General features: G+C 35.3%; 1 protein-coding gene and 1 long non-coding RNA gene across 5 annotated transcripts in view; one reads left to right on the forward strand and one right to left on the reverse strand.

Annotated features, from left to right (window-relative positions):
- LOC109367349 (uncharacterized) overlaps positions 1 to 24,281 on the forward strand; it is a 68,843-nt gene that overhangs the window by 20,514 nt on the left and 24,048 nt on the right. For 2 of the 4 annotated variants that reach the window (XR_014883138.1, XR_014883139.1), the window contains exon 3: positions 1,329 to 1,484. This is a non-coding gene — a long non-coding RNA (uncharacterized LOC109367349). Of the gene's footprint in view, positions 1 to 1,328; positions 4,734 to 24,281 lie in introns of those variants that run through there. The other 2 variants (XR_014883140.1, XR_014883137.1) reach the window with 1 other exon arrangement.
- The window catches only part of TUSC3 (tumor suppressor candidate 3), a 108,273-nt gene continuing 96,889 nt past the window's right edge, over positions 12,898 to 24,281 (reverse strand). The window contains exons 8-10 of the mRNA XM_085223083.1: positions 21,950 to 22,024; positions 19,365 to 19,455; positions 12,898 to 13,426 (exon numbers count right to left, since the gene is read on the reverse strand). Coding sequence (XP_085079209.1) covers positions 13,411 to 13,426; positions 19,365 to 19,455; positions 21,950 to 22,024 — 182 coding nt within the window. The 3' untranslated portion in view covers positions 12,898 to 13,410. The remainder of the gene's footprint in view (positions 13,427 to 19,364; positions 19,456 to 21,949; positions 22,025 to 24,281) is intronic.

Raw genomic sequence — 24,281 nt, forward strand, 5'->3', positions numbered from 1 at the left:
GAAACAGCACTAGGGTCAGGGAAAGGTAGTGAAGCTGTTGCTGAACAAAAATTGATCAGAGGGCAAAAAGATCAGAAAAAACAGACTCCTGGTGACAGTTCTCTACCATAACAATCTCTGCCAAATGATTATGCAGGTTATTACTTTAGAAACATTCTGGTAAGATGACAAATGCAGAAAGTCTTAAAGACACTATCAGCATAAACTGTATTTTTAGAATCAGATTTTATGAACCTTCAAACTACTCAGTTTTCACTATTAATTGAACAGCATACAGAAGGGGAGAAGGAAGACAATTCCTTACAGTAATAAATGTATATACATTTTATAAATGTATAGCACATGTAATCAATCAAAAACAATTATCAAACATTAAATCTTATAAAATCACATGAACAATCAAAATCTTTTTACAACTTTCAGTGAAATTCAATAGATATTTACACAATATCTAATTCTATTTTATCGTCAAATTTTGCAAATGTGTTTCTTTTTCCATATTATTGTGAATAATTATAACAATTCTATTACCCTTTTATACTTGTTAGACACTAGTGAGAAACAGCAACACTGAATTCAGTAGAAATGGTATAATTCTTACATAAACTGAATACAGTCTACCAGTTAGTTTATTATATTTAATATGGAATGGTTTGCATTTCTTTGGGTTAGTTTAATTTAGTCATTTCTCTATTCCATTCTATTCTATTCTATTTCATTCATTTAATTTGTTTATTTTATTGATTCTGCTGATCAGTAGTTCTCAGTGGGCTCAAATTTTGATATTTTCCTTGGTCATCACATTTTACTGATTATTTGGGCAAACCATAGCTGTGGTTTTTCATTAATTTTCTTGATGTTCATAGAAAGAACTCTGATTTTGTTTTTGTCATTTGGATATCTTCATGGTCTGCCCTTCTCTAAGCTACATACAATGAGTATCAATGCCATTTGTAGGATGTAAGATGTGAATTGTGTGCCCTTGGTTAAGAAGAAGCAGTATGAGGGCAGAATGAGTGAGTACCAATTAGTGTGGCCACCAAAGTTTGCGATGGGTCCCTGCAGGGATTCTGTTAAGTGCTTTTGTGGTAGACAGGAGATGTCCACCTGGATACCCTGCTGAGAGCAGTGTAACTGCAGAATGTCAACTACTGACTCAGCGCTCTCAGCAGCTGAACTTGCACTTCTGTTCTTATTACCACAAACATTCTGGTTTTTCTTTGATTTAGGAAAGGTAGAAAGAGATTAACAACAGGAGGTGTGAGGGCAGCAGCATTTCTTAGTATTGTAACTTTTTTTTTCTTACTTTGTTTCTTACTTACCTTCAGGGGAAGAAAAAAAAGCTTTCAACCACAGTGTTGTCCAGCAGTATAGCTTCATTTCTCACCCTGGCAGCAAGCACCAGTACAACACTACTCTTCATGAACAGTTACTTTGATGGACTGCACCCATATGACATTGGGCAAGAGCAGTAAAGGTGGACAGTAAGTTCATCAAATAGATTCACATTGAAAAATCTGCAGACTTTGTCAGAGAGCAGCCTATGTGTGAGGGATGACCATTAATCTTCTCTTTTGTGATCCTTTCCTTTTAGTTAGTGTATGGCACTGCTGAATCACAGCCTGAACCCCTGATTAATCACCTGAGGCAAGCAATGAGTCAGCCATGGGAGCACAGGTGAAGGCAATTCACCTGTGCTGCAGGAAGGGGTGGAGCCTGGCTCCACCTCTCCTAGACCCATTTAAGAGCTGACTGCCAGTGGGGAAGGATCTCTTTTGGAGATCTGCTTCACTGGAGTCTATTATGCAAGTCCAGGATAGTGTGAGTGTCCTTTTTTCCTACTCTAGTATAATAATTACATTAGCCAAACTCCTGAATATACTATATCATCTGTATATTCATTGATTGTACAACTATATCATCTGTATATTCATTGATTGTACAGTTAGGAAAGATTATTCTTAATTAAACATTCCCTATTAGATCAGAGGGAATTAGTTCAAAGATGTAAAAAGCTTGGTATGTTTAGTGATAAATTACTTTACATAATACTTTTCCAACAAGCCTGTGAAATGTGTTTTCTAACTAGATGTGCATAGCCACAGCCTGAAAAAAATGGGAAAGTCATGTTTATTTATATATGTAGATTACTTTTTTTTTTCCCTGGAGTTACGGGAACATTTAACTTTTAAGATTGTCTTATGTGAAGGATTATGTGAAGGCATTCAGTTATTAACAATCAACGTGCAAGCAGTACCTGAGTTCAGCAATAATACAAAACAATCTTGCTTTTGCTACAAAAAAGCATCTCTAGTTTAGGAGTCAAGTGAATTTGAAGATGATTAAGCAGAAATCTGCTCAAAGTTTTCAGAAAGATTTGACAAGAGAAGCAATTTTCCTTTGAGCTTGTATTCAGCTTTGAATCTCACTAGAACAGAGCTTTCATTTCACAGGCAGTCACTCACTGCACACCCAAGCTTTAAAATTTAATGAACGCACCCTTTGCAAGAGACTCCAGCAATAGCTCAGATATATTAGTAAGTACAGTGATGTCAATCAAAAAAAGAATAAAAGAAAGGAAGAAACAGAAAGAAAGGAAGTGCAAGTGATGTCTTTCACTGTTATAATCTTCTTGATTCAAGGCTTCTGTGTTTTGAATTCCAGAACCATGCTTCATTTTGTATTTAATAGAAACTTAAAATTAGATAACAAAATAAATCTATTTTTTTTACTAATTACTGATTACATTGTATTAACATGCATGTTTTAGAGAAAGTGTTTAAAACATAAAGTAGCCACTGCTAATTTTGACCAAATGTGCTGTGAGAGACAAGGGTTAACCTCATGAACGAAGCAGGGCACCTGGCAGCAGGATCAGCTGGTGAGGATAAAAAAAAAAACACGAAGAGGCAGGGCAAAAAGAGTGCAGCTGGAGCCTTGCAGAGGGTAAGGAAGACTTGAAGGGTATGCAGGTATAGATTCTGTGAGCAATAGTAGCATATGGCTGTGGTGTGGTGGATTGCTGTGTTAGGAGGCTCCTTTCTGGGGCTAGAGCACAGTGTCCCTGGCATTGCACTGGCTCATTGCATTGTGAAAATTGTTCTTGTGTGGATATGCATGTAAGCCTCACTAGTCACTCAGCTTTCTGTGTGTCAAAGCACTCAGTATATGCTTCATGGACTTGGTGCTCTTTGTGTTGTGCTGGAAACAGATAGAGAGGAAACTTGTACATCTTCCTGAGAGCTGTGAAGTGTGATGTCATTTCAAACCCTGTGTCTATCTGAGATGGGATTTTCTGGGGTTGATCAGAGATAGCAACAGCTCAATTTCAGTTATCTTTTTATTGAACTTAGGATAACTGCAATCTTTAAAGGATGAGTTTTATTAAGGTACTCAGAGGATGAATGCAGATTAATTGCATAAAGTGGAACAAAACATGAGTTATTTAATGCCTGCAGTGTCCTTGTTACATAGATGATGTTTCTTCCTAGTACCCTCCTAGGCCTTGGATTGCAGAAATCTATGTGGTGTCCCCTCTTATTTTAGATGTGGATTGGATTGTTCTACTGCTTAGAGTAATGTAAATCTGTCTATGCAGGAGGTACTGACTTGCTTGGTCTGTCCCAGGCCTACTGCCTGACTGTAAGATGCCTGTGCTGGTGGAGAAGGTGCAGCTGCCCTGGAGGATGTGTCTTCACCACAGGGTTGTGTCTGGTTATGAGAAAAACTGTCCTACTGTCTTGATACAGATTTGGTAGAGAAGGTAGATATGGCTATAGAGTAAACTTAGCAAGCAACCTGTATCATCTGTCATAATATCCAGTAAAACTACATGCAGATAGAGGGGAAGAACAGTATAAAGGCTCACTGGTTCTTTGTACTTTACATTTTGACCTATACACTTTTATTCATTCACATTCCAGCTAACTTCAAAAAAATTGAATTTTGAACTTTAAATTAAATTCAAGAAAACTATCATTTCTTGGTGGAAATAGCAGGGACTCATATCTTGCATTTCTAATGTGAAATGCACTGTATTTTCTGTTTCATGAGCCTGTTCTGCTTTGGTTTTAAATTCCATGTGTACTGTGTTGAAAGTTACTTTTAAATATGAGACTTTTAAGTTTCATTTAATTTCTTTATCAGAAATACTATGAACTCTTGTTCTTGCAATATCATTTTTTATTAGGATTTTGAATCTCATTCTGATAGTCAGCATAAATGTGTGTCCTTTGTCCTTTGGAAGCATAAGTGAGTAAGAACCCAGCCCAGAGATCTACCCGACTGAGCAAATTGGTAACCAATCAATTATTCCTAAGTAGGAAGGCAACTACTTCACATAAGATTCATGTAAAACGTAATTGTTGCTTTTATAAGCGAGGATTATTTATTAATTTGTATCTTATAAAGTTGTAATCCTAATTACATGGAAGACTATGCATCAGATCCATGAGCGAGATTAATCCTATATCCTCTAGCTAGAGGACATGACTAATTGTGTAGTACTGTTTTGTTATTTCTTTTTTTCTTTTCAAACAGTAATCAGATTTATTTTTAATTTGTTTTCTTGAGGCTAAATAGATGAATGGTATACATGTTTTATGCAATTAAGAGCAATGTACTGCTTAAGGAATGAGCTATTATAGGGTGTAAGTAATGTTTTCTGCATGACTTGCTAAATCCTGTGATGTTGGTCGAGATCAAGTAAAATAAAGCTGACTGCGTACTAAGAAGAGTATAGTAATTCAAGAAAAAAACACGTTAGTAAGAATAACAGATGGTTAACCTTCTTACATAACTATACTTAAAAAGAAACACAATAAAATGTAAATCAATTTCCAATGTTACGGACTGCATTGGATTTCACAAGGCAGTACTATGGTACTACTGATATACAAATTAGGGGTATGAGGTGAAGAGGTTTATCTTAAAGATTGAGTACTTGTTTTTACAAAATAAAACTAATCAGAAAACAGTAATCCTGTATTTGTGAACATTACCTTTCAAGATGTGATTGTTTCCTGCGATTGTTTAGATACATCTAAAAACCTTCCTTAATTGCTCAGAGTATGCAGCTACTCCTCTTAAGCTCACCAGATCACTGTACTTAGATTTGACTGTGTGTACATCTTCACAGACTCAAGACTTAGAACGTCTGTATCTCTGTATAATTTTTGGCCTCTGTATCTGATGAGGTATTTGGTGCTGAACTGAAGGGTCACAGCAACTGCCAAGCTATTTCTTGAAGAAAAATGCTGTCTGTAAAAAGAATGAGGTGTGCTTATTAATGAGTTTTGATTTAATTGCAGTCAAATTCTCTCAGAACTAAAATTAAGACTCTGTACAGCTATTTCTTTTGGTGTTCCTAAAATTTCAATGTCAAGAGCAACCACTTAAATTGTGGTTCTTCTGCTTCTAAAGTTATTTAGCAGAATTGGTTTGGAGATTGACTGTAGATCTAATAACAAACCGGGGTTGAGTAGAGCAAACTGTTTTGTTTACCACTGCTAGGTTGTGTAAGTGGTGTGACCTGGCATCTTGTATCAACTGATGAAATATCTCAGTTGTAATATTTGCATTTAATCCAGCAGAGAGGTGATGATGGCATATGTAGCAAACATTATGCTGACTACAATTAAGAAAGACAACTACATTTTCTGCTTTGGTGATCAGAATTAATTGTTTTAGAAAGCTGGTTGCCTTCTCCACTAGATAACATCAGATACTGTTTCTTTTATGGTATATAGAAATGGATAAACTTTCCCTTCATGAAGGCAGTAACACTGAAAATAGTTGTTTTGTTAAGCTCAGATCACCTGCAGTTTCCTCTCCTTGGGGGATCTCTTAGGGATCGTTGGCTTGAATGAAGTGTTCCTAGCCATTTCCTTTAATCAGCATCATGCAAATACTTTGTGTGCGTTTTCTATCTTTGAATACTACAGAAGTTAGGTACTTTGTGCATGTTACAGCACCGAGCGCTGAATGCCAACAGCTCCTTACAGCCAAGATGGCTTTCTGCTTTCAGTTATATCAGGAGCAGATTTTTCTATTACTGAACTGAATACCACTGAATACTACTGACTGTAATAACATAGGTTTAAGTAATGAGCCATGAACACAGAACATGTCATACAAAAAACGTTTAGGGAAGCGTAAAGCTTAATTCCATCATTTCTTCAAAAGACAACCACTAGTTTAGGAAGTATGACACATGTGGAAGCCAGCAAAGACTGTATGAATGCACTTGTTAATAAAATGCAGTCTTAGTGTGATAACTGAGAGTCTAATATGTATTGAGAATACATTTTGTAGCTTTCTTTCATCTATAACCAAGTACATAACAATATCCTAAATCTAAACATTGATCAATATCTTTCTCTTTAGACTTCTAAGAGTACTGATTCTTGTTTCACCCCACCTACAAGCAGTGCTGAAAAAGCTAGTTTATTTGTATCAAGGCATTCTAGTCTACATCTTCATTTATCATTATCTTGTCCAATATTTTGTCTTTATTAGTATGTGACGCACTAGAGCACCATTCAGTCCTGCTGATTTAAGTGTCACAAAAACTGAGACCTGTAGAAAGGGAACTCCCTTCCTCAAAGGGATGATAAATATTCACTTAAGCCTGTAATGACAGTAAAATGTGCTTTCCTGAAATGAATCAAACTTAAGTGGTGTTTGGAGGACAAGTAACCTAGAAATCAGTTTTTTTAATGCACTTCAGGTGTTCCTCAACATGAATGACAGTCAAAGTACAATCTCTCTTCAGAGAGAGAAGTGGTACTACTTGTATGCTAGTATCAGTATAGAGCCTCTTAGAGAAACAGGATGTTTTGAGGATTTTCAATATACCAAAGATTTAGCAAGAAAAGAAGCTGAAAGAATGTCCACAAAATGTGGATTTTTAAGGAGAAAACGAGACTAGTGTGACACTTTGGCATACAATGCACTGGTTATATATCACACACTTTTATTATATGCTAGTGTTGAAGAGAGATTAGTGATCAAAATGTGTTTCTAGGTTGTTATACAACTTAGTTTTTGCAATAAACGGAGACGTTAGGGACATTCAGATGTCCCCTTCTATCTAAGGAAAGAGTTGTATCTTATTCGGAGTTGCTTTATGGAAGTAATTTCTGGTGAGGAAGTGAAAAGAAAAATAAAGTAAAATCTGAACATTTACACTGCATCTCAGTAGTTCTTGGGTTGTAGCACCTGATTGTACTGTTGTTAAGTAATATACTTCTGCAGATCATGAGTGGTAGCATTTGTATGTGTTTGTGTGTCTGTGACACACACAAATCTATTTTTAAATAGACATGTCCACCATGATATGAGTGACCAGAACTTGTATGCTAGAGGACATGTGCTCAAAGCATCCCTAAGATGCCAAGGAGACTTCAGGTTTCTCCCAGCAGGAGTCTGTATGGGGAGTGAGGTCTTGGGGATGCATAACATCTTGCTATAAAATAATATGGCATTTAGATAATGATGTAAGTAGGCACTTCAGACTAATTTTCTTGTCCCCTTGAGATTTGCCTGATCTGGCAACAATTTTAAAACATGAGAAATGCTGTATCTGAAGCTGTGTAATTAATATGTCCCCACTGGGAAAAGGAAAAGCTCTCTCTAGTATTAAAAAACACTTCTACTAGCTTTGACCAGTGGAAATATTTTTCACACAAGATGTAAACTGTTATGTTTACCTTCATTCTGCAAAAAGAATCCACTGCTAGTAAAAATACGTTCCATTACAAGATAAACTATAACTGAATTGAACTTAAACATCTCTCCTCTATATGTAATACAAAGCTTCCTGATCTCTATCATTAAACCTAGAAAATAAGACTCTTGCAAATGCTACCAGAACATAAACAAAATAACTGTGGAATTGTGTGCACTGCAGCCTGGATGCATTCATGTGTTCCTTTTTTTGTTTGGTGTGTTTTTTCTTTACTAAGGAATGCTTCAGGCACACACACAAAATGCCTTACATTGAGGCTTTGTTTGTTGTTTTTTTTTCTCTTTAAAGAGTAAGAATCCTAAAGGAGAAGTGTAAGTACTAGAATATGAAACAAATCTTTCTAACTCGGGAACTTCTGAGATTTTTTTCTTTACTGTTCACACTTCTAAATTGTTTTTAAAATGCAAGACAGATGGGCTAAATACAAACCAGATAAATATTCCCTATGTAATTCAAGTAGTTTAGAGGGACCGATATATAAACTGGTGCATACGAAAGTTATTAATCTCAAATGAAATGTACAGATCTGTGCAAGCGCATAATAAAAACCTCTTTTGAAAATATGGAAAGATGCTTTCCACATCACAAATTTACTGCAGTGCACAAGGAAAAAGATTTTGTTTTGTGTACTAATTTTATCTATGTCTTGTATAATACCATAACTAACTGGCAGGGGGGACAGATGGATGTAGGGTTGAAGTTATCCTAGGAGAGAGAAATAGAGGGAGGGTTTAAGAAAAGAAGAAAAAAAAAAACCAAACCCCTCAACAAATGCATAAAATCTTCAGCTCATTATTATAAGAGTATGAAAGAACACTTTTTTTTTTAAGAGAGAATAACCTATAATCTTATTTCTCATCTAGTTATTCAGTACTATCAGACATAAAGAGCAAAATCATACTTAGCTTTGTGTGGGTTATAAGGAATGACAAGAATAACTGCCAAAGTTTCTAACTTGTTTTAAGGCATCTTAAATCATTCAGGGGCTGTCTCCCGAGTCTGCATGTGCATATGCCTGACCAGACACCTGCATCTATATGGAGGTCTGCTCTTGATCCTTAACAGGACACCAAGCCTTATTAATGTCACACAATTGTTGACAGAGTTTTATTGGGCTGTTCTGAAGAGGATCCCAAGTTGAATTTTATTGGAAATAAACTGGTGAATATTTTCACCAACCTTTGGAACTTCAGTAGCTTGGCTTTGCTGCTATAAATCTTTGCTTCAGTCCTCAATTACGGATTTTCTTTTTTAATATGTTTCTAGGTGGTTATGGCTGCAAATGTCAACTAATACAAAATGACATCAAGATTTTTAGTACCATACTCTTGCTCATTTAGAATCTCAGTACTTTAAAAGATACTGCATGCCTTTCCCCACCTTCAGATTTATGCATCTTATATTTGCATTTAAACAGTCCCTTTAATGACAACATGTTATTCCAGTTCTATCAACATCTAGTTTTATTATCCAAGTACAACAGAACAAATGTATGATGTGTTTCCTTGGAATTGAGTTTGATCCATGTAAAAACGTGAAAGACTTTGATACAAAAAAAAGAACTGACAGAAGGGAGAAGCTGTAGGCAAACAAAAATGATAAAAAAAAAAAAAAAAGGAGCAAATGCTTTTGAAACCGCTTCCTAAGGTCAAGGTCTGTAGGAAAGTAGTTAAACCTGGGGGGGTAGAGAAGGAGAGTATGTGCCAAGTAGTATGCAGCAGAGCAAGCGTAAGAAATGAAGGATTCCATGCTGCCTGCTGTGTGTAGATGTGCAGTTCTTATTGCCCATAGTACAGCTGTGTTGTTTCTCAGTGCTGTAGTTTGTTCTTTAAATCAAACCACAACCAGTCCCCAGACTACTGTGAATGCTGCAGTTAAGGTGATAAATTCATAGTGCTGGAAATGATTACCTATGATGTAGGACAGGAATTGAGTTATCAGCTTCTTCTGAATATAATAGAAACAAAAGAATGAATTCTACCACTTCATAAAATGTTGTGCATTAGCATTGTGAGAGGATTCTAAGATTTTTCTGATGCCATCATATAAGGAAAAACATCTTCAAGTTGTTAATGACAATTTTCTCTATATGTATTTTAAAATCTGTTTGCATGTGTTCTCATAACTGATGTTCTTGAGATCTAAATACATTATTCTGTGTATTTGGATTCTGCTAAATTTTGTATTTTTTCCCACAGCGTTTATTTGACCACAATGTGAGATAGGCACCTTTCCTGAGTTACATGAACAAATAAGATATGAGTCACTTTCTTGTACATGTATCGATGCTCATTTGTCACCTTTTTGTGGATTCATCAAGTTTTGAGAGGTTATTTAAGAGTTTTCACCCCATCAGCACAGCACTTGAATATCCAAATCTATGAGTTGGAAGGCTGCACTGCATGTGCCATTTGTTGATGAATTCAAGTGATATCTGTTCCAAGCTTTTGCTTTTTCTATCAAGAGATGTGAGTATAGGAAGCCCTATCTCGTACTTGATATCCTTTAATTGGTTTTCAATTCATGAAAAGGACATTTTCTCCAATTTCAGATTAGATTCTTTATTAAAGCCTCGCCTAGGGGCTTTTAACCACATGCTTCTCTAATACCATTCTAGCCCCGTAGAAGCTTTGTGAAACTGTAAGCAGTCCCACAAATCTCAGCTGACTTTTTTTTTTTTTTTTTTTTTTTTTTTACCCTCAGTAAACTAACTTACTCTTTATTACAGACTTGACCATCCTATTGGGACTTGAAATTTCCACAGGTTCACAGCACTGAGGCTTCCCTCTAGATTCCTTTCTACAGATGGGAGCTATGCTGTGATCTGTCATCCTCTGGCACACTGGCAATCTGTACTGATGGGTGAAGGCACTTCGGTCAGTAGTTTTGCAGCCTCACATTTGATTTCTTTCAGAGATCTTTGATAAATGCAATTTGGTCCTGAGAAGTTACCACATCTAGCTTATTTATTTAAAGCTAATACACAGAAGGTGCTTGAATGAAGTAGCTCTTCTGACTTATCTGATACAGAGAACTCATTCTCTATGTCACAGTCTTAACAGTGGTTATCCCCTTCTTAAATTAAACCTTGGTCACCAGCTCTCTCATCAGTTCCCTCCTTGCTTCCCTGCTCTTGTTGCGTTAATAATTTGGTACTACAATGCTGTTACCAACCTGAACATTATCTTCACATTACTTTTCTAGCCCTCTTATATTCACAGTTGACTTGTGATGTTCTATGAATGTTTCTGTTCCCCTTGCCAGCATTTAAACACAGAACTCCCTAAGATGCTTTTGTAACTTTGATCTACGTGAGTTTCTTTACTTCTTTTTGAGTTGTGGCACATGTTTAACTAGATACCTAATAGAATATTTAACAGTCTGCAGGCTGCCTGTTGTTGTCTTGCTATTCAGATTCTTCCATTATTTATTCTAATTACCTTCATTTACTGCTCCTTCTTTGAAACTGATTATCTCAATTTCACTTTGATTGTCCACTCTTGCAACAATATTAAACCTATTTTATTGTTCTTGCTTTTAACAAGTTATTGTCCCATGAATCTTTCTTCTACAGGTATCCGCGTACTGAGCAAGCTGCTGCTCTTGACTGGGTTATTAACTGTGAGATCTATTATTTGTTCCAGGAAGTCACTGTGTATGCCATTGGAAAACTTAGTCTCATCAGATCTCTCACTACCACTGCCTGAACATTGCAGTTTCTCTTATCTCACTTCCTGATTGCTATCACTATCTTGATCAGAGGTCAGTATCACAGTTCTCAAGGATTAAATCTATTATTACAGGAGCACAGGATACAACAGCACAAAGGTCTATGTTATCCTTCATACATGGTGCTATTTTATTACCTATATATGGTATGACATTTCTAAGTCAGTAGCCTGACAACAGTGTCATAATGGGGGGTGTGTGTGTGAGAGAGACTATATGTATGTGTTTATACACACACACACTTTTACCACCAGGTCTCTGAAGTATGTTATTCTAGGACTGTGGTTTGATACCAAACATTCTAATTCTTCCAGTTGCTTTTTAAGTTGATACAAAGCCCTTGTAAATTCTGTCCTATCTTCCACACACTGATATGTGCTCTGAGGCAGTCCGATTTGTCTTCCCTATGCATTATGATGTGCCTTCCTAGCTAGCATTCAGTGCTCCTCTGAAAAGACTACATCTGCCTTCATGCTTTGAGCTAGAAACCAGGTGTTAGTTTATCAATTTTCCCCCAGTTTCTAGTTTAAATATTGCTCTACAACTCTGCAACAGTTTCATGCCAACAGTTTAACCCTGTCCTTCCTATTTTTCATTTTAATAAGTTTCCCAGTTCTTAATATACCTTCCAGAATTGTAGGAGCCCAGAACTAGACACAGTACTCCAGATTTGGCCTCACCCTGGGGCAGAGAAGATGAGAAGAACCTCCCTCTACCTGCTGGCCACACTTTATTTAATGCACCCCATGATACCATTAGCCACCTTGGCCAGCAGGACACTCTGTTGGCTCAAGACCAACCTCTTGGCCTCCAGGACACATCAATTCTTCTTGGCAGAGCTTCTTTCCTGCAGATCATCCCCTAACTTGTACTGATGCATGCAATTATTCCTCCTCTGCTGTAGGAGTCTGCACTTGCCCTTGTTGAACTTCATAAGGCTCCTCTTGATCCAACTCTTCCATCTGTCCAGTTTCTACAGCTCCCAGAAAATGAAGACCTACAGTGTTTGATGAAGTGAGTTTTGTAGAGTTCAGAGAAACTCATCCTCACATTCAGAGTCCTTCATATATAATATATGAAGGAAACTCCAATCTGATTTCATTCCTGGAATGCCAGTGAAAGTGAACTGGAACTTGGAAAAACTGTATGTCTACAATTCTTGTTTCCTGAGCTACACTAAATACAATATGCAGGCATATACAAAGGTATATACTTACATATGAGAGCATTTCATATGAGGTAGGAGCAGGTACAGAAGTGACTTATCCAAGATTTGATCCTTGCTCTTGTATGTTAGCTACAAAATGTGAGATTGTACTACCTCTAGAAGCATCACAGCTACCAAAGGTTACAGTGTATTTTGGAGGAAATCCTCCATAGCACTGTGTTAGCATGGTCAGTGTATAATCAATCCAATAAAATTAAACTTCTAAGCTGAATCCTTTTATTCTTTAAGCTTACACTTTCAAAGCAAAGTAATGGCAAGATACATGTCATACTACTCATTATAGTTCCCACCATGGTATTTCTCTAAACATTAGTTGAAGAAACAATTATTTGATCATATTCTAAATTGCATCTTAAAACAATTTAACAAACTTCAGACTTAAAACCTGACAAAACTCTTTGGATTCTTGTACTAAAATTAATATGAAAGCCTTAAGCCCATTATAATGAAGTTTATTCAGATTCTTGAGCACAGACTATGCATTACATTTTAGTACTTCCCAATGAGATATTTATGATATATATCTATAAATTAAGCATTCATTGTGTAAAACTGTATTCGTTTCTCTGTCTGCATACTATACAAATTATCACAGAAACAGATGAGCCAACTAAATAGTCTTGAATACGTCTAACAGTGGCAGGCAGATAAGCTGATACTGATGTTATCTTCATGGTAAGCAGCTCTAAATGAATCTCTCTTGAATTCACTTAATTAAGAAGCTGAAAAGAAAGGAAACATGATTAAAAGCTGAAAAAATGCCTATAAAATATAGTATTACAATTATTTCAAGAGAATAAACAAGGACTTCAAAACATTCATTTGAAAAGCCATTCAATGTTTGTGTAATAATCTCTTAAATGTTTATATCTCATTAGATAATTACTAAATAAGCATGAAAGTCATCAAATAAAAACCTGAGTGACTGAAACTTATATTTTCATATTAAAAAGCAAAATGCACTTCAAACATCTGTTCTCTTCAATCAAGCTCTGCACCTGCTTTTACTACCTAAAAGTAAAAGCTATGTCTACTGGGAGGTGTTTCAGATTTATTTTAATCATTCTTCCCTTGTAGAAGTGGCCCCTGAGTGGGGAGGGTATAAATGACTTGGCAAGGTTCTGTAAGGCTCCAGACTCTTATGTTCTTAATGTTTTAATAAATTAAGGAATTTCAGATGACACTGCTGCTTCTTCATCCCTGGAACAAAACCTTGTATTTAAATTTTTATTTTAAAAAGCTTACATTTCACTTGTCATACATTTTATTTGAGGTTTTTCAAAGACATTAACAAATGAGATATCTTTGCAAAGGGGAATGCAGAGAGAAGGAGTTGTGTGCAACCACAGATTGAGCTAATTCTATAAGCACAAAATAATGACAGGCTGAACTGAAGGGTTACTATAGCTTGACTGCCTCTAGCTTCACATGAAAGAACTTTTGACTCCTCAAAGATATACAGTGTGCTCAAGTATACACATCATATTAACTTCATCACTTTTCCATCCATGGCATAACTAACTACTCATTACAAAACAGCCATGCAAGTGCCATGAGCTTAAAAGACAGTACCACTATAAAGATGTTCCCTGCTGCAAAAAGTTGACATGCTCATTAAGCAAGACATACAGACGAAGGCAAAACAGATGGCAGCTGGCTGGGTGCTAGAGGGTGAAGTGATTATTGAAAAGGATTGAAAAGGAAATGCGAGAACAACTGTACAAAGAGAATTGCAAGGTGCAGAACAGAGAAATAAGAGAATGCTGTAGGATAGATATGTAAGGCCATGTACAGGAAAGAAGGAATGAAGAAGAGAGGAAAAAAGATAGTGGGAAAATTTGGGGCAGGAAAATAAAAGGGTAATCAGGCAGGTAGCAATGACAAAATGAGGGGTGGTGAAAAACTGAAAGATATTACTGTAGGAAAATATAAATATGTCAGTGTCATTTTGAATAAATATTCTGCTACCATATATACTACTGTATCTATGTTACTGTTTGTCTGTAACTGAAGCACACGTTTAGCAGCTAAGGTAAAAAGCAAAAATAATTCAGAAGTTATAGAAGTCTAAGAAAGAAAAAAAGCCAAAGGTTGAAAAACACAAAACACTAAAACATTATAAAAATCATGAAACAGAAAGTAGCCAAAAAAAGATGGGGAGGGGGCGTGGTTTCAGAAAAAACTGTAAGGACAAGTTGGGTAATATCTGTTTAAATTGATCTTAAAAGATGCACTACGGAGCCAGATACCTGAAATGTGGAGCTCTTATTCTTTAAAGGACTAGAAATCTCACAGGGAGGACCGTGGAAGTCTGTGGCTATTTGTACTCAGTATAACATTTGATGATTTGATGAAGAAACTGGTTTGTTTTCCATTTCAGTAGGCAACTTTTTTTTTCCTGAAAAACTTGCTGTCCAGCCATAATAAGAGAAGAAATATGGAAAATGGTAAATGTGTATTATCATTTTCCTGTCCTTCAGAATTATCCTGATTGCCTCAGTTTTGAAGGAAGTAGTTTATTTTGTTGTGTGCTACAGACCCAACTGTGAATCTTAGTGCTTAACAGAAATAGATGACTATATCTCAACTACTCTCAGTTGTTCAGTATTATTCAAGATTTCTTTACTGAAACTAATTTAATTAAATTGAGGATAGACATTTCTTATATGACATATACAGTAAATGCAAGATATCCAGCTCCACATCTTGTCTGTTCTTGTTGCTCTGACTCTAGGCAAAGAACAAATACTTCATGTCTAGCTTAACTTTTATGTTTATTTCATGAAAATAAGGCATCTTTTATTTATTGTGCTTTCTTTCAGCTTACCTCTTTTTCCATGCTAGTCACTTCAGAATATGTATTTTCTCATTTTATTAGTCATAGTTCTGAAGGCTGATTATTATTTAACTAAAACTTCTTCACCTTAACGTTTTCAGTAATACACAACTGCAATTGCTTTAAAGGCTAATCTGATAATGAAACTCACAATTGCAGGTGCCAAAAATTCATAAAGAAGATACATAGTGCAAGCAACTTAATAAAAAATTACATAAAACCCTCACATTTTCTGTTGTTAATATTATTTAAAAATCACATTAAAACAAAAGTGCATGGTAAGACCTAGACTTGAAAGGACAACAAAAAGTGCCATCAATAACAAAACGACCCTAAAAATTTCAAAAAGCCTACTTCATAAATTTCAGCCAAAGATTAAAAAAAAAAAAAAAATCATGAATAACTTTTTTTTTTTTAAACACCATTATACGCCAAATAAGACTTTTGTCTTTTGTCTTTTTCTCTTAAAGAATCCAGCATTACAAATATTTTTATTGCTACTATTCACAGTGATACACTACTCTGTTAATGTACTGATGTATTCTCCCTTGTTCTTACTGTCCCTCCTCATTCTTAATATTTTACGTGTTTTCTTGGACTGCACCAACCTAAAGTAAGGTTTGCATAGAACTTTCCAAACTCTCTTCTGAATACAAAAGCTAACTTAGATTTCATCCTTCTGGCTTATAGTTAAAATTGTTCTCCCTATTGTTAGCATGTATTCTAGTTATGATAACATTATGTTGAGGTAGTGAAATGCTCAATGATTGAATATCTGATGCTTAATACATCATTTATCCAATTTCAATGCTGGATCGAGAAGGCTTCTAAAATGGATGTATCAATACTCCTGGTCTTATTACAGAACCGCAGAATTGCAGGGGATGGAAGGGATCTCCAGAGATCATTAAGTCTACTCCCCAGCTAAAGCAGGTTCCCTACAGCAGGTAGAAGGGATAAAGGGAAAAATGTACAACAGTATGAAACAAAATTAATGTATTATCATTCAACCATTAATGACAACAATTAAAATAAAAGTTTTAGCAAAAAAAAAAAAAAAAATTCTATCCTGTTCCCACAAAAATTGGTTTAGTAATAGCATAAAAAGCCTAGCCATGGTAAACATGACTATAGAGAGAAATTTATTACGTGCTTACTCATCTATCATGAATCTATGTACCCTGTAAAAAACTTTCATGATGATCTCAATTTTGCATCCCATCTCCCATTCCAAAGGTTTACTGCATATACGTATTTTACCAGCACATTAAAACATTATTTTTGCTCAACCTAACTTTCAGGAAAAAACACTCTATGGAAGGGAGAATCAAAACCTAATTTGAAAATGTCTGAAGCAGTTTAAAATGATGTTACTCTCCCTTCCTACACACACACGTGCCATCTAAAGAGCATATGTATAGACTTGTGCTGTCCTGTAGCACTCTTCTGGAAACTTTTCTGTTTGTCACAGAAATTAACACTAATAATGGCATTACCATTAGTCAAGGCATTACCAGCATCAAGGAGGTAACAGCATTCCCAGTACTTTAATTTATGCACATTAGAAAAGGAAATAAATTTATCAGGTTTTTTACTCCAGTTATATGTTTATCTAACTCTGTTTTGATTTATCTTAACTAAACAGATGTCACTGGAGATAAGCAGGCTGAAAGTAGTTTATGTTACTTTTCCAGTTTTTATTGATGCATCCTGTTTCACGTAGGACATATTTGAGAGTTTACTGACAGAGAGCACAAACAATTCTGTGTATTTGGATTTTTTTAAAGTAAGACAAAAATTGATGTTTTTGATAGTGCACATAGCATTTAAACAATTTGTTTTCTTTAAATGTCATTTTAGGCAAGCCCACATAAGCATCCTTTCTTTTTTTCTAATAAATCATTAGTATGCACTGTTTCTAGTGGTGTTAAAATTTTACTAGCCTGAAGCCAATTTATCACATAAAGACTTACAGTTTCAAGGTGAAATCACAACCACTTAAAGTAAAGAGACAGACATAGTTCACATTTTAAGATATAATTACACTGGGATCTATTGATGAGACAAAAAAAAATCCTTGGAAAGATGCTAAGGAAGTCAGACAAAAAAGAATGTTTATCAACAGATATGACTGAAATTAATGTGTAGAATATAACATTAAAGGGGCAAAGAGAAAATAAGAGAGTTTACATACTTGGTCCTTCTGCACACTCACTTCATTAGAATTTTTAAGTATGCACATAAGCCAAAGAACTCCTCTTCAGAAAGAGTATGACACTGTCATGAAGATGGTTGAGACAACTGACATGTTAATGGCAAGGCTAAAAGGTAGTTTCCAGAGAAGATGCTGAGAGGCTGCACAGACTATTCCAGATGGCAAATTACATAATCCATACCAATGAAATCTCACAATACTATACTATAGGGCCCTTTGCAGATCACTTTCCTTAGCAAAACAGAGTAGAAAGCGGGAAAAGACCTTCTGTGCATACTGTGAGAAGAAGAGTTAAACTACCTTGAGTAGTGGTTCGAAACTGAGAATACAAATCGGGCTTCTGTACTAACACACAAGACCACTCATGGAAATCAACACTAAGTATCAGAAAAAAAATTTAGTATTCCCCATATGACTCACTAACAGTGACTGTAAAAAAAAAAACAAAAAAAAAAAAAAAAAAACCCCAGCAGAATTGATAATATTAATAGACCGTTCTTTCATTCTCTACTTACTTGAAAATAGAGATTTCTGAATCTGCATTGCTAATACTTCCCTTATGTACATCTTGTACATGCATTAGATGACAATTCATAGTGTCAAAAGATCTTTCAGCAAAGCATTACTATATCTGCACTACAACATGAATGTCATACACTTACTTTTTTCAACCGTGGTAAACAGTAACATAGACTAATACATAATACGTGATTTATTAGTCTACTAGTTTAGAGAAAAGAATTTCGTTGGAAATAATGAAAATCTCATCATTTTAAGTGGCATTCTTGCCACTTGGAGTGGGGAAAACAGCTCTTAGCTGGTTTTTTACATCTTAGCTGTACTGTAAAGCCTTGCATAGCATGTTAAGACTGTCAATTGTATAAATATGTTTTATATGTGTATATATGTACATATATATACATAATAATTATTAATCTTGAATTTAGTTGGAACAACAGAAGATTGACTTTTCTCACTAAAAATATTTTAGATTTCTTATATAACAAAGCTTTGGGAGTGAAATCTACAGATTTCTATGTTTTGTTCTGTAAACTTGACAACTCAGGAAATGTCATTGCATTGTTTTTATCTCAATAGCCTAGTCCATCATTATTATAGCACAGAAAACTTAATTGCATGCTACTTTTTCTTTTAGCCTGGCTTTTTCAGGTAAATCTAAAAATACTATCAGGATCATGAGAAAAAGATATGAGTTCTTGGCAGGCTATTAAAAAAAGTGTGTAACAAATGAGCAAGATGTAAATCAGAAATCTAGGCAATCTCTACAGGTGACTCACAGCTGAAACACAGAAAGAAATATGTAAAAAGTTTTATAAACTCAAGCATAATTTTTCCTTCACATTTTTCATGGAGCACTGCATAAGCCATGGTCTGTACTCAAATGTAACTGGTCTGCATTAACAGTCATTCTAATCCCATCAGCTTTCCATCCCTTTTTGATTTGCTTCAGTTGATCACCCTTCTTCCTGCTTCTTCCAACTCCCATAGATTCCAGTGGTAAAAATTAAAGATTTGTTACCTAAAAACTGTTCTTAAATTTAGACAATGTTATTAAAATATATAAGATAAGAATTTAATGAGAAATTACCTGTATGGGTAGCCATGGTATTTGGAGCGGAATATGGACAACAGGAAGCTGAAGAAAAAGACCACCAGACCCAGGCCTACCAGGCATATTACTAGAAAGAAAATAACTTTGTTTACTAGCGTATAAAAGATTTAAAACTGGAATCTCTACAAAGAATATTATTTACGTCAATCATTTATATAGAATTTTGACAGTGAAATACAGAAACACTACTGCTTGCCTACTGATGCTCACTATCTTCTGATAGGATTTCAAATACACATGGAAGTAATATTTATGGTTATTAAGAAAAAATAACTTGTCAGTTTAAATGTACTTTCAAGAAAAGAGAGCAGCAATTTGCAACTCAAATGTTTGCAGATGCAAACACCTTACTGCTGATAACAGATTTAATAACCCTGTAAATTATACATATCAAGCAATGTCATTTCAGGTATTTGCTTGTTCTTTTGGAAAACACATTTAGAAAAAAACATCCCTGGACTAATGGAATCATGCTGCCTCTAATCAACCATCTAAGGCTAAAGTAACTGCAAAGGCTGTTAAGTAACTGCTTTATCGAATTCTTAGTGGCTAAAACATTTCACTGTATTAAGTTCCAGGGCTGCAGAGAAATTACTCTTAAATATTATGTCTTTGGGTATTGAAGTTAAGTAACAGTGACATAGACCTCCTGAGAGCATCCAGATGCAAGCTCTTTGAGCCTTTTCAGGCTAAGAAAGAATTAGCAAAGTAAATACTTAAATTAACAAATCAAATCTGATACACCAGTTGACACTTCTGTAGTAGCAGCAAAAAACCTTTTCAATCATCATAGCTCACTCAATTGTGTGCAGGTGAAAGAAAAAAAAAGAAACATTTTACAGTCTGATGTATATGACTGAGATGCATCTCACCTATGAGTACTGCTCCGAAAGTAATGCCTCAACCCACCACAACAGAGGTTGATGTTGGTAGTAAGTCAATGGATATTGAATATCCAAACAATAGCCTGTTTCATTTTGGTGCCAGCAGCAAAGGGGCAGTCTGACAAAACGGTATCTGACACAGAAGTGTGTATGAAGTAAAGATGTGTCACTGAACTCCTCCACGTGGAAAAAATGGCATCCATTGACATGCACTGATGCTTGCTGAACATTTGTGGAGACCAGACAGTGGATGTGAGCACAGTGAGGTGGTGGGTTATGCATTTCAGCAATGGTGATAACAACAGTGAGTTACCTCTGCTGGTATGGATTTTTATGAGCTCAGCATACAGGCATTTGTTCATTGCTATTGAAATGCATAGCTAATGAGCTAATGGTGGTGAACACGTTGAAAAACACTGTTTTGTAGCTGAGAATTTGCTCTCTCAAGTAGTTGGTGCTCTTTGTATCTGTTGTAGTTTCCATGGAAATAAATAGAAGTCAGTGAAGCCGAAAATGAATGCATTTTTCATTAAAATTGACTATGTAAAAACTGATATATATCAATCTAATTGTTAAAACTTCTGCAACTATTTTGAGAAAATTAGCCCTGTACAGATTTTATGCATGCTTCATCATACAGAAACTGCCAGTCATAAACGTGATTTCAAACCATAATGAAGTGTTAAGCAAGAACAACACAGAAAGTATTCAAATGAAAGCCGTAAGTAGAACCAAGTTTGAACTTGCGCTATAGCCCATGTCACTACACACACCCGTTATCACAGAAGCAACTGTGATCCAACAACACATGCCAATTAAATTAATGTCAATGTCTTTTTCAAAATCAGTATTAGTTAAGATCCATGAAGAATACACAAAATCAAGTTATATCTCTACAGCTCACTGAAGATGACACTCAAATCAGTGTAAACAAACATTCAACCTACTATTATGAAGCATTATTGGCTATCCCTATCTGCAATGCTGTATATTACATACAAGATGCTAAAGAATGGATTTTAAAAGAACAAATAAATAGCATAGAAATGATGGTATCTTTAAAAATCTTCAACCTTTTATGTGAGAAAAAAGAAAATGGCAGTATGGTAAGAAGTTTAAATCTGAATAAAATGCTTTCATATTGTGTTCTTATGCAAGTGACTACCAAAAAAATCTTTTGGATACTCTGAATGAAAATGAAATTCAGAAAAAAACATAAAACTAACACTTCTGGCTAGGAGCCCTTAGACATTACATATTAGGATATATTCTGCATTGTTGTGCTTTCACTTTCCTTCAAAGACATATTGTACAAAATGTAACAAGAATTTTTTTCTCTCCTTTGCATGTTGTCATGAGCATCTTAAATGCCTAAACTCATTCTGAAAATGCTTTGAAACTCCTGTTCTTTAACTCACAGACACATTCACACTATGCCTTTCTACATCATAGAGAATGTCAAGTTGTAAGTTGTCTGGGGATGCTTAAGACTTGTTTTTACTGCTACAACGCGCTAATATAATCTATTCAAGCTCTATGCTATACTCTTCTCCACCCCACAACATGTAAAAATTAGTTTAAGGAAGAGCTTTTAAAAACTTAATCAGATAGTCATTTGTAATTTCTCAATATCTTTTTAATTGTGATAACATTGCTTAATTGTACTAAGTAACTTACTTCTCCTCTTCCCGACATCCCCTTTGGAGGTAGCAGCTTCATTCAGGAGTACCATTCCCATGGTAATAGCAGCATCTATATCACCATTGTCAAGGAAACAGCAGATGTGTGGATACCTCAGAAAGCCACAAAGGCACAGCTAAAAGCAAAAGCTTTCAAGTTGATAAAAAATATTTATATATAAAACTGCATATCACAATCTACTGAACCAACAGATTCACCTGGGGGAAAAGTAGGAATAACATTTTCCTTTGAGCATTCTACATAAAAGGGGAAAGAAGGTTCAAAAAGCTCTAAAGAGTAAGTCCTTATATAGGACATACGGCTTTTCAATAGTTATGGAAATAGATATTCTCCAACATTTTCCAATATTTCACATATTGGAAAGTAAAGTATTTTACTAAATGAAGACTAAAAGAGCAAGAAATCATTCTTATTCCACAGTGTTGTTTTTTTTTAAATGAAAACTGAAGCAGCACAACTGCTTTTTCCTTAAGCTGCTCTCAATAGACATTTGCTTAGTCTTTAGTGTGAAATTGCAGCAGAGAAACATCCCAGAGGCAAAGTCCTCAGTCACTCTGAGTTTTATTGCCTAATTATTACTGTTAGGAATACAAACAACTACATAATGATAAAACAATTTAGCAAGATCTTAAACCATACAATTAATTGCTTACTTAAAACTTAATAAATAAAAAAGAATGGTTGCTACTTACTGTGTTTAAAATCTGTTCTAAGGAGGAAGCATGAATGAATGCCACACTGAAGCAGGAGTGTGTCACCTTAGCTATATCTCACAATTTCAGAAAATTTTGCACAATATCATTGTTTAGAAATGTGAAAAACTGGGGATCTACTTCCTCCTGAAATTAGGCATTCCCCATCTTTCCAATGTTGCTGCCCACTTTACTAGAGAGAATAATGCAATATTCTTAATGGCAGAGAAAAGCAAGGGAAAGACTACAACCAAAGCCCAGCAATTCCAGGGAATAATCTCCCTGGATTCCCAGTCTCAAGGTTATTTATAGTTTGTTGTTCTTTATCCCCGAAGACATCAGAAAGTCAGAATAAATATACAATGGAATTTATTATTAAATCCATGCTAAGAGAGATATCAGAATCACTATTATTTTCTCTTTGAATGGCTGTTTTGAAAGAAGAGCTCTAAAATTTCTTGAAGGCAAAAATAAGCTGTGAATGCTTCAGACGTAGACATTATATTACTGCTGTGAAGACTGCAGATGAAAGATAAAAGGAAAGCAAGAATAAAAAAGTAGGTAATTATACAAGGACTTTGGAGGTTAAGATAATGACAATTTTGTTTCTTGGAGCAAATTGAAACACAAGAGGTTTTCTTGCATTACACCAGGAACACAGAACATCAGGAAACACCTCTTCACTGTGCGGGTAATGGAGCACTGACACAGGCAGCCCACAGGCTGTGGAGACTCCTCCTTGGAGATCTTCAGAAATCACCTGGATGTGGCTCTGGGCACCTGCTCTAGGTATCCCTGCTGGAGCAAGGGTGGGATCAGATGGACCCAGAAGGCCCTGCCTACCTCAACCACTCTGTGACTCTGTGAAAATGCTTTATAATGGTCATTAGGACCTGCCATGTTTTAAACATATAGCTCATTCATCACACAGTTATCAAAAATCTTATTAATGGATATTAAAAATAAGCTACCTCAAACATATTTTCCCTTATGTCACCGTTGGGTTTAATCATGTTTTCATTAAAGCCACAGGCTAAAGGAAACTTTAAACATGATTTCTTTAAAAGTTCACATTAGGCCTAGTGTTACAGATAATGTACAGTATATTTCAATGCATTGTTCATGAATGGATTTTATCTTAATTCTGCTACAAAATTCAGTAAAATACATATTTTGAAAGTACTTAATAAATTAAGTAATATGGAAAACATAACAAAAACATCCAAGGAGCTAATTTGTAAGCTTCACAGAATATTTTAAAATCTTTCCCAAAATAGCTGGAGGAAGGAGGAGGAGGAATGGAATCCACACTATTATACAAATTAGAAGAGAAGGTAAAAAATCACCTTCTAAAACTCTTCCCTGAGCACAAGAGACTGGAAATTTCTTGTGCTACTCATATGCCTCTACGGAAGACTAGAGAGGGTGTCATAAAACTTACTCATTTCTCTGCTTTCAAATGTTAAGAATGCAAAAAAATGAATTGAAAAACTTGCAAGAGGGGCTGAAAGAAACACCACACAGATTTCACGTATATTTCTACCCTATCAATAAAAGCCCCTAGCATTGAATTATCTAATAACAACTTTATTTTACCAATCTCTCATTTAGATTTA

Source organism: Meleagris gallopavo, chromosome 4 (assembly GCF_905368555.1).
Source record: "Meleagris gallopavo chromosome 4, MGAL_WU_HG_1.1, whole genome shotgun sequence".
In the NCBI taxonomy this organism is placed as follows: domain Eukaryota; kingdom Metazoa; phylum Chordata; class Aves; order Galliformes; family Phasianidae; genus Meleagris; species Meleagris gallopavo.